Source organism: Stenella coeruleoalba, assembly GCF_951394435.1.
Source record: "Stenella coeruleoalba genome assembly, chromosome: 9".
NCBI classification, from domain to species: Eukaryota; Metazoa; Chordata; class Mammalia; order Artiodactyla; family Delphinidae; genus Stenella; species Stenella coeruleoalba.
The window spans coordinates 8,982,280-8,999,164 of NC_137155.1; the positions used below are offsets into that span (position 1 = coordinate 8,982,280).

General features: G+C 42.3%; 1 protein-coding gene across 1 annotated transcript; it reads left to right on the forward strand.

Moving 5' to 3' along the window:
• Nucleotides 1-223: 223 nt before the first annotated feature.
• Nucleotides 224-9,355, forward strand: PURB (purine rich element binding protein B). Its single transcript, XM_079931502.1, has one exon. It carries the CDS (start codon nucleotides 329-331, stop codon nucleotides 1,244-1,246), a length of 918 nt encoding a protein of 305 aa, XP_079787628.1. The 5' UTR covers nucleotides 224-328; the 3' UTR covers nucleotides 1,247-9,355.
• Nucleotides 9,356-16,885: the final 7,530 nt, after the last annotated feature.

The following is a 16,885-nucleotide window of genomic DNA, read 5'->3' on the forward strand; positions in this document are numbered from 1 at the left end:
CCTGACCCCGGGCCCCCGCGGGGCGTGACGTCACTGCCCTGCGCCCCGCCGCCGCTGTGCGCGGCGCTTCCGGCAGCGAGGACGTGGGGGGCGGGGCTGGGGGGGCGTCACGGAGGCGTGCGCCGGAAGCGGGCCCGGCGGAAGTGGCGGGGCGGGGCGCGGGGGCGATGGGGGGTGGCGGCGGCGGCCGGCGATGAGCAGCGGGAGTGCGTGAGCGGGCCGGCGGGCGAGGCTGGGGGGCCCCGGAGAACGAGCCTCAGGGCGGAGGGCGGGGGCGCGAGCGCGGCGGGCGGCGGGCGGCGGCCTGGGCGCGGCGGCGGCCGAGAAGATGGCGGACGGCGACAGCGGCAGCGAGCGCGGCGGCGGTGGCGGGCCCGGCGGCTTCCAGCCCGCGTCTCGCGGCGGCGGCGAGCAGGAGACGCAGGAGCTGGCCTCGAAGCGGCTGGACATCCAGAACAAACGCTTCTACCTGGACGTGAAGCAGAACGCCAAGGGCCGCTTCCTCAAGATCGCCGAGGTGGGCGCGGGCGGCTCCAAGAGCCGCCTCACGCTGTCCATGGCGGTGGCCGCCGAGTTCCGCGACTACCTGGGCGACTTCATCGAACACTACGCGCAGCTGGGCCCCAGCAGCCCCGAGCAGGTGGCAGCGGCAGCGGGCGCCGAGGAGGGCGGTGGGCCGCGGCGCGCGCTCAAGAGCGAGTTTCTGGTGCGCGAGAACCGCAAGTACTACCTGGACCTCAAGGAGAACCAGCGCGGCCGCTTCTTGCGCATCCGCCAGACGGTCAACCGCGGCGGCGGTGGCCCGGGGCCCGGCGGCCTGCAGAGCGGCCAGACCATCGCGTTGCCCGCGCAGGGCCTCATCGAGTTCCGCGACGCGCTGGCCAAGCTCATCGACGACTACGGCGGCGAGGACGACGAGTTGGCTGGGGGCCCGGGCGGCGGTGCCGGGGGCCCCGGGGGCGGCCTGTACGGGGAGCTCCCGGAAGGCACCTCCATCACGGTGGACTCTAAGCGTTTCTTCTTCGACGTGGGCTGCAACAAGTACGGAGTGTTCCTGCGCGTGAGCGAGGTGAAGCCGTCCTACCGCAACGCCATTACCGTCCCTTTCAAGGCCTGGGGCAAGTTCGGGGGCGCCTTTTGCCGGTATGCGGATGAGATGAAAGAGATCCAGGAGCGGCAGAGGGATAAGCTTTATGAGCGACGCGGCGGAGACGAGTCAGAGGGAGAGGAGGTGGATGAGGATTGAAACGCCTAGCTTCCCCTACGGGCCTCCCCACCCCACCACTAGAGAGCCCCCCTTCCTGTTCATCCCAGTGAGCTAGTGGAGGGGGAGGAAGGGAGGCCCCAGAAGGAGAAGACAAAATTTAAAATAATATAGTTAATTAAGAGAAATAACCATAAGAGAGAACAGTCACGGACAATTAGAGAAAAGCAGTAAAGTTCCAAGGAATTGACAGCAACCTACAAAGAGAGGACGACAGCGCCTCCTCACCTGAGCAAAAGTCTCAACTTCTGTTGCTTCCCAGCTGAGGTTCCTAAATCCATCAGGATAATCCTGGGTGGGGTAGATCCTTGCACATTGGCCAAGGAACACCTCTTGAGTTACCCAGACCCACTGATGACAGCTGAATTTGTATTATACCTGGGGTAACCTGGTCTTAAGATAGTGTCTTATCCCTTCACCTCCATTGAAATCAGCGTTTTGGATCTAGATCTTCATGGAATTCTTGTGAAGAGAGAGGCATTTGCAGTTACCCAGTTCTGAGGGTACAAGTTTTATGAAAAGGAATGCAACTTTAAGTAATCATAGACAGGGCAAAATAAGAATTCAAGAAGCCACCAGGGAATACAGAAACAAGTCGGATCCATTTTTTTTTTTAATGGTTTTGCATGGAACCTGGAACAAGGTCCATGTCTTGTCTTTGCAGAATTATTTTCCGGGATGCAGATGGATTCAGGTGTCAGTCCTTGAACTAGAATCCGTTATTATAATATTTTGGAAGTTGGCAAAATTTTTTCAAAGATAAAAGCAGTTTTACATTGGGGGTTGCTGAGGTAGGCACAAGCAGAAATCAGGCATAAAGCACAAGGAAAACTGTTTGAGTGGATTGGTTGCTGCTCACTAAAGTTCTTCCCCGATCTCCAAATATGGAGGTCATGTCTTAGATATGAATGAGAGCCAGATCCCCGTGGCTCCACCGTGTGAGCCAGTGAATTATGGCTAATTCGGCAGTTTCAGCCACTGGTTGGCTGGATTTTAAACCGTAAAACTTGAAGATATCTACAAAAGGAACAGTGGCTACAAGCCTGAGCTTTAATGGAATATAAGTCCTCACAGAAAAGTTCGAAATAACCAAAACTGAAGTCTTCATCTACCTTCAGTTTAATCTGTGGATTTGTTTAAACACTAAAGATCCTCAGGTCCAGAATTCCAGCAACATTTATTCTTTTAAAATAAATTTTTAAGAACTTGATCCATTGTATCAGTACCTCACAATCAAGTTGGCAAACGATGGATGAGTGATTCAAGTAGCGTGCCCTTTGGAAGCTGAAATCCATCTGAATGGAGCTGAAGTGAACGTGAATATGCTGACTATATCCTGGAAGCATTTTTATACCATCTTGAAATTTCAACAAAACTGCCTTTTGCCAGTTTATCCAGCTGTCTTTCAAGAATAAAAGTTGGGGTTTTCAAGGATCGCCTCTTCTATATTTTAAATGGATTTTCAGTATGATCTTTACTAATCAAGTTAATCCCACCCCATCAAAAGGTATTCCTAGAAGTGTCAGAACCTAGGTAACTGAATTGAATGGGAGCTAATGTTCTTTCCAAAGTTTTCAGGTATACTTTGTGCAACACCTTCTCAACCAGGAGGCAAGTAACCCCACTTCCACAATCTTAGTATTTTTTTTTTAACTGCATGCCTGCCCTTTATTTGAGCTGCCTTTTAATTTATTGCATACCCTTTTTATTATCTTATTTTGGTATTCAATCTATACAATCTTTTTGTATTTATTGGGAAATGAGTAATATACAAAAAGGTCGTTTTCATGAATTAGTGGCTGAGAGGGAGGGAATAATTGTGTATATAAAATTAGGCTTTTTTAAAAATTAGATTTGATTCAGAATATCTCATCTTAGATTTTTAAAAAATAGTGGAAGAGCCACAAACATTGGTGCCCTTTTCAGACTATTTCTCTACTCTCATCATCCACAGTAGACTTTTTAAACAGATTTTTTTTAAAGCATTTCTTTTTTTAAAAAATGTTTCTCCGTTGCAAAGAATGTTTCCTAAATTGTATGGGAGCAATAGTATTTTTGATGTTTTAATGACATCTGTATACTTGTACTGTATTTTGTACTACAAGGCAGCTGTTTTCAATAATGTCCTGCTGTATTTACCTATGTGTTTTGAGTGTTTATTTCTTTGCTGCGGAGAACAAATCCCTAAATAGTTTTAGTAAAGGAGCTGAGAAACTAAGCATTATTAGGTTTGCAGAAACTGTTTAAGTTTCAAACTCTGAGGCAGCAATGAAAATTAAGGTTGCAGCTCTTAGTTGATAGCTGTAACTTTTTCATTTTCAAAACATGTATAATTCCTGTAGAGACCAACTTGTTTTCCTGCTTCAGTGGTGGTTCTGTTGCTCAGCTGCTGTGAGCCAGTTCAGTTTTGCAAAGGTGCAGTACCTCTCCTTTCTAAGGGGTTGGTTTATTCTTTTTTCTTTTCTTTTTGTTTGGCTGAATTGCAGTAACTAGCCTTGCCCTTTCTACTCTGTAGAAATGACAGGGTCTTCACAATCCTTCACCAGTGGCTACTAAGCTATAATTAGCTGAACAGAAAGAATGTGGAAGTGGTCTGAGGCATATAGAGTATATGCCAAGAACACTACCATATATGGCATCAGCTTTGGTTACCAGAGAAATTTTCTTAGTCATTAGACCATATAACAGTAGTATATCATATGTAAATCTTTAGATATCAATTTGAGAATCCTCCAAAAAAAGGAGCAAAGAATGCATAAGCTATGTGTTGGAAAAAGTAATTTATATTAAAATTTTGACCTGCCTATGTAAGATTAAGTGGTAAACGTCATAGTGGTGGGTTTTTAAGTCTTAACCAATCTCAAAGGTTTGTTTCTCCTGCAGGGGGTGGTTCACAGCCTCTTCTCACTGCAGGAAGATTACAGGAGGATGTGGATTAATTGTAGCATTCACTGATCCTCATTCCAGTACTAGGGACAATAGAAATCTACAAAGCATAGAGACTACACTTGGTGTGTGGTTTGTTAAACAAGGTGATAGTAACAGGCTAGCTTTTAGAACTCATTCAAAGTATTGCTTATTAAAGGAAATGATCTTTGTTAATTCCAGTCAGAAAATGGCATTGTACAGACTATGGGAAACCAATTTTTTTGTTTTGTCTTTCAACCACTATTATGAACAGTGATTTAGGGCTGTTTTTCAGCTTTGGCAAACATCCCAGCTAATCACATGTTCAAAACAGTCATATTCTTGAGAAGTAGGGAACTAAAATTCCTCTTCAGATAATTGGTAGAATGTTTGTTTCTCAAAGTACTGCAGTTACAGACATGAGAAATCAAACTTCAGGAACAGAATCAAAAGAGCAAAAATCTGTGTCAAGATACTCCTCTTCCCTTCTGGTTTCTATTGTCCCTACCTATCATTCAAGTAGAATGGCAGTTCTAGCCAGCAAAGAACATTTTCAGTGCATATGCTGCACAGTACAAAATGTAAATCTGTATGGCACCAAAAAATCAAAGTGAAAACCAAACCAAAAACCCAGACACCCTATGTTACTATGGGAGGCATGTAGGTGGTGTAAATGACTGTAGCTGTGATGCACACATGGCTACTTGTCAAGTCACTTTCCATAATTATTTACTGCAAAATGATTGAGAGGCTTTGGTGCAGGCAGCCTATTAACCTACTACTTCCTTTGTTACCTCTCAATCACTTTGCAATAAATTGCAGGTCTTTTAAGAGATTCAAGCTTCAGTTTTCTCAAAAAACAAAACAATTTTCCTGGCTTATCTGAAAATGCAGGGTTGTGGGCAAAAGAGGCTGGTTATAATAATGCCCTCATATTGAGTGGTCTGTAAATGGCTGCACACTTCAGGCACTATAGTTGCTGAGGATGCTTTGTTAAATATGACCTTGACTGGCTTTACAGGGGGTAGAATGTGCTCTACACAAGGTATTAAAAGGTAACTGTTCATTTGTGTCTACCTTGCTCTTGAGGTGGATGAAATTAAGAAGCTTGAGTGTGTAAGCCATGCACATAGGTATTCTTCACTGTAAATTTTGTTTTCATTTTTAACCCAATTATGGTACTTTGTCCAATGCACAACTGATCTCTCAGTAGATATTCATTTGAAAATAGTGTGGCCTTGATCGGTGAGAAGGGGAAGGAAACAAGTGACTTTTTGCTTATGTAAAATGACTCGTTTGCCGAGAGTCATTCTGCAGCACTCTTAGTGTCTAATGCGTTTGTGATCAGTCTCCTTGTTGATTGGGGAAAGTTAATGTTTTTGACCCTGGAGTTATTAATTCAATTGAGTTGTCTTCTGTTTTTAGGAAGTATCAGAATTGCTGTGATAAAAAAGTTGACTGCTTTGATGTCCAATCTCAGGTTTTAGAATATATATAGTGGTGTAAAATTCCACTGTTAACTCTTAAAACAATTTTAATTTAGTACACCCTAAACGTCACCTGCATAAGGCCTGTTCAGAGAGCAGAGCCTCCCATCTTTTTGCTCCTTTTCCACTTTGTACTTCACTTGAGAAAGTGTCTCGTGATTTTACATTGTATATTTCCACTTTAACCCTGACATATTTCTCAAAGATAAAGCACTTTTTGATCATGAAATACATGGAATCTTTGTGTGATATGGATCATGGTTTCTCAGGCTCCCCTAGGTAATTTGCTTATGAATATCATTCTAACTGTGTAAGAAGAGTGGAAATCTTTGCTAATGTTAGAAAGTTTGTATTATTGATCTAGAATGCATTTTGCTAGCTTCCAATGGATGGGAGAGTAAATAATGCTGCATTCACAATATAATAAGTTACTTTCCCTTGAGCCTTAAGGTAACTTTTTTTTCTGTCAATAACAGCACTGAAGTTATAGTAAATGAATGAGATTACCAGTTTTCAGGGTTGGTTTTAGAGTACTGTAAATCAATTAGCTGTCTTCCTAAACAGTTACTATTCCCATTGAATAAACTGGATAATGGGTGTGTGGGTGGGACAGGGCGGGGGGCGGGGGGGATTGTTTGTAGAAAAGAAGAAAAGAAAAAAAAAAAACCACATTTACCTAAAGAAAAATATAGACACAGAAGAAAGAAGTACATGACAATGCCTCATTTGAAATTCCAGACATAAGGTGGAAATGGCAAATTATAACCTCATTTCCCTGTTTTTAATCTAGAAAAGCAAAGTCATTAATTTTCAAGTGTTAGCCCCCAGAAGTTTCAAGAGATAGACTGAACGATGACTTCTCTTGATATATCAGTATCTGTCTGCTATTTAGTTAAAGTTGCTGTTCCCAGCCCTCAGTCTTAAAACTTAGTTTCATTACTGATGAATTTAACAGACTCTTATTTCAGTAAATGTGGTCCAATTGTCAGTATGAAAATTAAATTTGGAAAATACTGCTGCATCATGAAGACTTATTACTCTAGTAATTTCCAATTGATATCTGTACCCCTGATCTAAGTAAGACCTTTATGAATGTATTTTATATTTCCTAATGAAATAGAGAATATGCCATCAATGTAATCACCTTTATTTGCAATCTTTTACTTTTCATTTGAAAGTCTAACTCACGCCTCTCAGATTAGACATTCCAGTGGGGATAGGTAAAGCCATGTTAAAACAATAGCAAATGCCAAATTGGTAGTGTCACTGCTCAATAGGACTTCTAATAACAAGAGGGCAGAGCTTTATTTGATGCAAAAATGTTATTTTTTTCCATAGGTGATTCTAACAAATGATTTGATGAAAGAGTATGACTACTTTTGATTAACGTGGGATTTTGCATCTAGGAACATATTTCATTTTCCCTATGTTATATGGAAAATATCCATTGACATGGATAAGAGAGGGCTGATCATACCTTTAGTATGATGAAATGTGGGCCCAGAGTATTGAAGAGAAAGCAATAGACCTATTCAAGTTCATTGTCCACTAGCATATTGCAAAAGAAGGAGTTTGTCTTTTTTTCTCTTCCCTATTTCGAAGACATCAATGGGTAAACCTTTCAAGAAAATTGATTTAGATCATCTCTTATTTCTTAAAGGCAAACTCTTATCCCCAGTCTTGCCCTATGTTTCAAGATCAGGCTGGCTCGAAAAATCTTTACACATGTTTGGAAATAGAGTGGCAAGTAGTAGATTTCTTCCCTTTTTAAATTCCTTTTTCAGGGACATATAACTGCAGGGAGAGTCCCAAGAAACTTGAAAAACAGGTACGTTTGTATCGTAGGAATTTGAGAATTTCATTTTAAACTGTTCAGATATGAGGCGTTAAACCCTTTTCTCCCAGCCCACATGTCACCTCTGTGTCAGAAGCTCTCTGGATTCCTAGAAGCTAATAGATTGGGAAAAGTCCAGAAGCTGATATTAAATCAGTACAGGGCACACTTAAAAAGAGTTTTGCATGTTATGGTAGCAGGCAAGTAAATTTGAGTATTTTTCCAATGATTATCAATATTTGAATAATAACTGAAGTTATCAGTGTATTTGGACTTCTTTTTTCTAAAGTTCTAGAATGATTAGTAGGAATTTATTCTTCCTTTTGCACCTTCATGCAGACGTTTTTCCAAGACCATTTCTAGAAGTCTATCCATCTTGATATATATTTCCAGATGACACACTTTCTATAGTAACCTTCACTGCCAGTCATATCTACCAGGGGCTTCCTTAAACTAGATTTTTCTTCACTCCAAAGTTGGGACTGATGTCCTGCCAGTAGAGAATCTATAGAAGTAATTTGAATGAATTAAAACCAAATCCTGATAGCAGGAGACAGAGCTTCCTGATCTAGATTTACAAGTAGAGTTTAGAAGTTACTTTTAAAGGGGGTTTTGGAGGATGTCTTCAGTCTCTGTAAATATCCATATGCTTGTGCATTGTAAACCAAGTGTGTACTCCTATGTATGAATTTGTAGAACTGATTTCTGCTTCAAGAGAAAATGCACCTTTAATTTTATAAGGTCCCCTACGCCTGTTACCCTATAAATATTTGTAAATAGAACACTAAAATTTGTAGTGATAGGATCAATTTGGGAATATCTGCTGAGAGACCAAAAAGTTCATTTTTTTAAGTACCTTGGTTAAAGAGTAAAGATTATTCCTCTTATTTTTTAAAAGAAGAATGCACTTTAACAAACACAGAGCTGCATGGGCAATTCAAACAAATCCGTGAAATGCAGTACCCATTCAGTAATCATACTTCCTGGAAACCGTTCAAAGAGTGTAGATGGGCTGTTGATCTCACTGCCTGGAGGTTGAAGCTCAGATTCCGGTCAATTTAGAGATGAGCAGGGCTGCTTCAATAGAGCAATGTGAATACAACCAGAAGCTTCAGTCAGGTCTGTAAAATGGCGGGTCCCGTATTTACCACTAACTAGCAAAACTGACAGAAAAACTCATAGAGAAAAAATCCTTACTGCTGGTGTGCACTCCTTACAATAGCAGACTTTTGCAGATGGAGTTTTACAGTCTATATTTAAAAAATTGTATGTTTGTAACAAATAAAGTATGCGAAAAAGTGAATGATAATCTTGTGCTGGTGTCTCTAATTTAAGGGATTACGTGGTGACCAGGAGGGAAATACCACACACCATCTGCTGGGGTTCGTAAATGGGTCTGGAATTGGGTGAGTTCCCACTTGAAATGACTTAAAAGCTGTTGCACATTTCATCTGAAATACAGCCAGTTCTAGACCCTCTGGGTTCCCAAAACCCTTTTCTAGTTAGTAAGCAATCTGTGGAGTAAATCAAAGTTGCACATAGTTTCATACTTTGGTTCATATTCCAGACGGGCCACTTGTTGCTTCCCCTAATTTCTTTCTATTCTACCTGCTTTTAGGCCCTATCATTTCCAAAGGCTGTAAAGAAACTGCTACCCCATGTGTTCACTCATTTATCATAACTGACTGCTTAGAGAGTAGATTAGGCCAGTCTCCTATACCCCAAGCTCAAGGAAAAATAAAAATTTTATGTCCATGCATCCTGGCTGTAGTTCCAAATTTTTTGGTTTCACGAACCCCTTTACGTCCTTAAAATTTACTGAAGACCTTCAAGGAGCTTTTATCTTTCAGGGCTTTATCAATTGATACCTATCTATTAGAAACTGAATTGTTTTCGAGACAAAAACAACATAAGTATGTGTTCCATCTGCTATAGAGCAGTGACCTCGCATCATTTAGCCTCTGGAAAACTTAAAAACTTGTGAGAGAATGAAAGTGAACAAGGCAGCTAACAATGTTGTTAGGAAAGTAGATTAGACTTCTGGACTCCCTAAAAGTCTTGGGCCTCTGGAGGTTTCTGGATCACCCTTTGAGAACCACTGAACTAGACTGGTATGTAAATCATGCTTTTCTGAAGATAAGGGGTGGGGTTGGAAAAGACCTAAGATAGCTTAATCCTTTAGTTCTCCCTATGATCGATCTCTGTATTAGAGGCTCTTACTATAAATTACTCCTATCACCACCCCAGCCCACACACGTATGTAATTTTCCTGTGACTGTCCACTTCTTTGACCTGGCAGTGCTCAATGCTGACTGCAGAACCACTTGGAGAGCCTTGAATACTCATGCCCAGGCACCATCCAGACCAACTGGATCAGAATTTGGGGGACATAAACCCAGTGTTTTGTGCGTTCTGTTCTACCTCTTAATTCCTGAGACTCCAAGGGAGTCTAGTCAGTCAGGGATGAGAACCAGTGGCCTGCGGTACGAAGAGAAAGGGATGAAAGGCTGGGAATCTCTGCTAGAGGGAATAAAAGAAACTCAGGATGGCAGAGCATTCCCTGAACATACGGCTTTCACCTTGTGACTCCTGTTGCCCACGTTACCCGCACTACCACTTAAACCCCCAAATAACTAATCATGGGAAAAGCTTGCAAATGGAATCATGGCGCATTGTCTTGGTAGCCCCCTCACTGGGGAAACCTGGGGCTTTTACCGGCACAGAGGACCCTTGAGTGTGCACTGGAGTCACCTGGAGAGCTGATTACTGAGCCACCCACCCACCCTGCCCAGTTTCTGAGTGCGCAGGTCTGGGTGGAACCTGAGAAGCTACATTTCTAACAAGTTCCCAGGTGATGCTGATGCTGCTAGCTGAGGATCACTCTTTGAGACTCGCTGCAGAAATCACAAAAGTTCTGGTAAAAATTACCTCACTTGCCACCAACTGACAGAGGTCAGGAAGCCTTTACCCTGACGCATTAGTTCTGCCATAGCCCCGCTGAATTTTTTAGCTTGGTATGAAGTTGTCACCTAACAAATTTAAGGACTAGATGTAGCCAGGCTATAACCTGAGGAGTTCTATTGGAGCCAGCGCCTCAAGGAATAGGGGTTTTACTTCATAGTCTCGGTATTGTGGATGTTGTAAGCTAGGTACTATCCCCGAATCTGTCATAAACTAATAGCGTGACTGAGCTAGTATCTTTAACACTTAAAAATCCTAAGGTCCTACAACAGTGTCTAGTTTCCCCAGAGAAGCCAAGCCTTTGGTTCTCAAGAAAATGAGAGCCACCTGGTGGTCAGTGATGAAACCTTTTTAAATAACCTTTGTGAGGTCATACTATTTGTAAATTCATTCATTCAGTTCATTATTAGGTAGCTACTATATGCCATGTATTATATACTAGGTGTAGAAAATATGGTCCACGGTCCGAGTGGAACTTACAGTTTAGTCCGGAGAAAGAATAGAAAGCTTTTAGGAAGAACTAGAAGGAACTAAGTCACATTGGGCTGAGGTATATTTAGGGTTCAAAAGTCCTGGTTTACGTGACCCTGGGTCTCCAGGAGGCTAGGATGGGTTGCAGCTCAAACTTACTAGACATATCTCCCTCCTCAGTAAAACACCTCTGTGCATCTCAAATCCTGAGAAGTCGCTTCCCCAGACCCCAGGGAGGAAGTGGGCCCAGCGTAGGTGGACAGAGGAAGGAAGGAGTAGGAGAATCAGCTCAGAGCCCTGGTCCGTGTTCTCATCATACAGTCAGGACCTGGGAGGGGCGAGGTCCCGTCGCCGGGGCACGGGCTCCAGGCTCACGGGTAGTGAGCACTAGCACTGGGCTTTGACCGGGTCCAGTAGGTGCTCCTCCTTGCTCGTGCTTCCATCAAGAAGAGATGAAGAGGGGCTTCCCTGCTGGCGCAGTGGTTAAGAATCCACCTGCCAATGCAGGGGACACGGGTTCGAGCCCTGGTCCGGGAAGATCCCACATGCCGTGGAGCAACTAAGCCCACGCACCACAACTACTGAGCCTGTACACCTAGAGCCCGTGCTCCACGACGAGAAGCCACGGCAATGAGAAGCCCGCACACTGCAATGAAGAGTAGCCCCCACTCGCCTCAACTCGAGAAAGCTCACGCGCAGCAGCAAAGACCCAACGCAAAAATAAATAAATAAAATATTTTAAAAATTGTCTAAAAAAAAAAAGATGAAGAGGGACTTCCCTGGTGGTCAAGAGGGTAAGACTCCACACTCCCAACGCAGGGCGGCCGGGTTCGATCCCTGGTCGGCGAGCTAGATTCCCGCATGCCGCAACTAAGGAGTCCACATGGCACAACGAAGAGCCCGCGTGCCACAACTAAGACCCGGCACAACCAAAATAAATAAATAAATAATTTTTTTTTTTTTTTTTTAAGTGAGAGGTTCCTAATGAGATCGGAGTAAACCAGTCTCTCTCACTAGTAACCAAGCCTCAATCCAGGCAGTCGAGAAATAAAGAATTAGATTTGCAACATCATTCCTGGCCCAGGCTTTACTCCTTAAATTAAGAGACAGCAGCAGTGAAACCATAAAAGAAGATATTCCCCACTCAAGAGGTAACTTCTCTTCTGTAGTACTCTGGTAGACCTCTCAGTGGGCCCAATAAAGGGCTCCAAACTAGTCAGTGGCAAGAGTGAACACACATCTAAATTGGTTCTCTCATCTGCTATACCACACTGCCACAGAAAGGAGAACACTCCTATGCTAGGAGCCTACGATGACACATGATGAATCCACAGGTATTCCACAAAGCTCTGCAGAACCTCATGTGATTTCTGCCCGAAGGCAGTCAGATGTAGAAACTGTGGGTCACACTCATCGTTTTCAGGATACGTATCTGAGAACAAAATTTAAAATAGTTCCCCAAGTTAAAAAAGATAAAAGAAAAACATGCCAATTTGATTCATTTGTATCAACGACTAAAAAATAAAATGCTAGTCTTCTATCAGGGCAAACAGCTTAGGATCCCCAATTCAATCATAAGTACCAACAGCACACCCTCTATTTGTTAAAATCATGTCCTCGCCAGAACACAAATGGTTACACAAGTCACATTGCCGGAGTGGACTGGAACCAGATAGGTACTCAATACGAAATCAGTGACATAAAGCAATGTGGACCTGAAAATAGCTCCTTTTATGTCATTTTGTATTTTTCCTATCCTAGATGTCAAACCAAGAAATAGCCAAGTCAGTAAGAATGAGCAGTGGTCCATTTATTCAACTATAGATCAGGATTCCCATGGGTAGTTTATAGAACAGAGGTTGGGGAGGATGGACTAAAGCTCTCGAGCCCATCGGTACAGGACTGGCCAACACACAACCATCACACAGGCTTCCCCATCTTCTCAACTTCGAGACTCTTCCAGGAAGCTCTCCCTAGATATCCCACCCTCAAAACTGCCCTGTCCTTGGCCTCATTTATTCACTACCCCTCATAATTGATGGGCATTGTTTTTGGCAGTTATAATCTCCAAAATTTCCTTCATTATAAAAATTAATGCAGGGACTTCCCTCGTGGTCCAGTGGTTAAGACTCTGTGCTCCCAATGCAGGGGGCCTGGGTTCAGTCCCTGGTCAGGGAACTAGATCCCACATGCTGGAACTAAAAAAAGATCCCACATGCCACAACTACGACCCAGCGCAGTCAAATAAATAAATATTTTTTTAAAAATTAATGCATACTTATTTTAACAAATGTGAACAGAAGAGAATCACTGTAAAGAAATAAAAATGAATGTGCTCTCTTTCTCCAAACCCACTTCTTAAAGGTAACTACTGTTAAATAATTTAGCGTACATCCTTTTGAAATTTTTTGATAGTTTAAAAAAATCTCAACAGTATTAAATGGCGAATCACATTTATGTATGTATTGATATATATTGAAAAAAATGTATTAACTAAATAGGTTTAATAAGGAGTTCATGTTAGGTACATTGATGGCTGTTTCCTGTGGTATTTTCTAACGTACATATTTTTAAGCTGTGCCACAAAGCCAACAACTCTTATGCAGAAATTAAATTGAAAAGTAATTTAATTTTCATTATTTTAGGTTCCATTCAATCTGGCACAGGCAAATATACCTTCTCTGGTGGTAAAACAAAGAACTCTCCAGCCTCCAGATTTAGAGAAAATGTCTGTATTCCGTGAGTTCTGATAAATGGAGCATTTGCTGGTTGCATTTCATAGATCTGTTCTACTTTGTGTGTATTTGTCTTTCAGGTAAACAACTTGCATATAAAATTAATAAATCAATAAATGAAGTGATTGCTGAGAATTCTTTCAGCTGGGTACAGGGACCCAGTTACCCTTAGCTTTTGTGTTAAGAAATTATTGTTAATGAATAATTTGTTATAAGACCTACAGTGAGGTATTTTTGTCTGTACATTAAAAAAAATTATACCTACATCTAGCTCCTTCTGATCTTGAAGATTTTGCTCAGAATTCAGAAACCACCCTATGAATATATAGTGTCCTCTATAATGCATAGTTCAGGACAGAAAGGCAGATTCCCCACCCTAGTATAAATAATGTAAAAAGAGAAAGCATGTTAGGTTCTGAGGAAGAATAAAAGAAAACAGTCTTCTGACGGAAGGAGATCTGTTGTCAGCAATGTGGAATGTTCTAGTCCAGCAGCTGCTGACTTTCCAGCAGTGAAAACCCAGCTGGTGACATCACTCAGGAAAGTGACTCATCAGAGCAGTGGGATTTCATTTGTCTACTCCTCATTCCACACCATACCTTTTCTGGTGGGGACTGCAAGTTCTCTTTCGGATACAACTGCTCAACTCTCCCCAGCTTTCGTCAGCTCAAGGTTTTCTCTTTTGTGGACAAGAAACAAGTTTATGGGGAATTTTGGGGGCTTTTGTTTTGGAGTTTCTACACTGCACCTACCATTTAGCCTTCAAAGGTCACACTTTGATGGGGCTAGCTCTTCTATTTTCCCTAAAAGCTGCTTTCATTTGCCCTCTAAGGACCAGGCCTGATATTGCTAGGGTGTGTTCCAGAGTAGAGCAGGAGGCAGTGGTCATTCTTTGATTCTTTAGGCCCAACAGAGGGCCTTTCCACGTGCCCATCAAGCCCACAAACTTGGTCTTCCCAGGATTCAGTGACCGGGCATTGTGATGTTTTCACTGTACTAACTTTGAAACAAGGAGCACACAGGTTACTATGCTCAGGAGAAGGTACTCTACCGTTGTTAAAATTCAATAAATACTAAGAGATGACTGACACACGTAATGTTCCAGTTACAACGCTCCAGACTGATCCAGGTTCCCAGAAGAAGAGCTAAACTCTCCATAACTGGCAGTTTTTCAGTTCCCTGTGCTAGAACTATTTATTTTGTGGCATTATAGCCTTACTTACAGGCAAAGAGTGGCAACAGTTAAGAAAATATGACTATTCTGCCATGGCAGTTTCTGGATCCTTTATTTGGGTCCTGGGGATTCTGAATACATCAAGGTAAAAAGCAAATCACGTGTGTATAAGAACTAGATACAGACAATCCACAGAAAAAAAAGCTATACAAATGGTCCATAGTTATATGTTCAATCTTATTCATAAGAGAAATGAAAATTTAAGCAGCTATACTGAGATACCATTTCCCACCTACCAGCTGAGGAAAAAAAACCAACCCAACCGTCTGACAACAAACTCCATTGGCAGCCATTGGCAGTTCTGTGGGTAAACAGGCACATTCATATATTGCTGTGGGACCACAAAATCCCCTGTGAAAACATTTGGCAATACCTAGCAAATTACCTAAGAAGTTACCCTTTGATCCAGCAATTCCATTTCTAGGAACCTACCCAAAAGATAGCTATAGGTTTTATAGAAATAAATAAAAAATAGAATTTTTATTTCTTACTCATTTTTGACCAAATGTCTGTGTTAAACTATTACATACTATAATCCTAACCTTTTCTTTTACAGCAAGCTGAGAAACTTTTTACTTGGAATAAAAAGAGAATTTCTTATACTTTTGTCTTTTCACTGACTACAAGTCAAATTTGAGGAGCCTCAGAATATTGTTTAAAACGAAACTATAGGATGCTCACTTAGGCAGCACATATATTAAAATTGGAACAACACAGAGAAGATTAGCATGGTCCCTGCGCAAGGATGATATGCAAATTTGTGAAGCGTTCCATATTATTTGAATGGGTAAAGAAGATGTGGCACATATATACAATGGAATATTACTCATCCATAAAAAGAAACGAAATTGAGTTATTTGTAGTGAGGTGCATGGACCTAGAGACTTTCATACAGAGTGAAGTAAGTCAGAAAGAGAAAAATAAATACCGTATGCTAACACATATATATGGTATCTAAAAAAAAAAAAAAAAAAGGTTCTGAAGAACCTGGGGGTAGGACAGGAATAAAGACGCAGATGTAGAGAATGAACTTGAGGACATGGGGGGGGAAGGGTAAACTGGGACGAAGTGAGAGAGTGGCATAGACTTATATATACTACCAAATGTAAAATAGATAGCTAGTGGGAAGCAGCTGCATACATAGCACAGGGAGATCAGCTCAGTGCTTTGTGTCCACCTAGCGGGCTGGGATAGGGAGGGTGGGAGACGCAAGAGGGAGGAGATATGGGGATATATGTATATGTATAGCTGATTCACTTTGTTATACAGCAGCAACTAATACAACAATGTAAAGCAATTATACTCCAATAAAGATGTTTAAAAAAAAAAAAGAAACTATAGGGACTTCCCTGGTGGTCCAATGGTTAAGAATCCACTTTCCAATGCAGGGAAAACAGGTTCCATCCCTGGTTGGGGAACTAAGATCCCACATGCTGGGGGGCAACTAAACCCGAGAGCACCGCAACTACTGAGCCCACATGCCGCACCAAAGATCCTGTGTGCCGCAACTAAGACCTGATGCAACCAAATAAATAAATAAACATTTTTTAAAATAAGAAGAAACTATAGACAGGTGGGTTTTTTTTTTTAATAAACAGATGGCATTCTTTTTTTTTTTTTTTTTTTTGCGGTACGCAGGCCTCTCACTGTTGTGACCTCTCCCATCACGCAGCACAGGCTCCGGACGCACAGGCTCAGTGGCCATGGCTCACAGGCCCAGCCGCTCCACGGCATGTGGGATCCTCGGCATATGGGATACTCCCGGACCAGGGCACGAACCCGTGTCCCCTGCATCGGCAGGTGGACTCTCAACCACTGTGCCACCAGGGAAGCCCCAGATGGCATTCTATACACTATTTTATCTCTTGCTTTTCTCTTTAACTTTTTTTTTAAATTTATTTTTGGCTGTGTTGGGTCTTCGTTGCTGCGCGCAGCCTTTCTCTAGTTGCAGCGAGTGGGGGCTACTCTTCGTTGTGGTGCATGGGCTTCTCA

Coding starts and splice junctions, on each gene's coding strand:
- PURB (XM_079931502.1), top strand. CDS start 329: ATGGCGGACGGCGACAGCGGCAGCGAGCGCGGCGGCGGTGGCGGGCCC.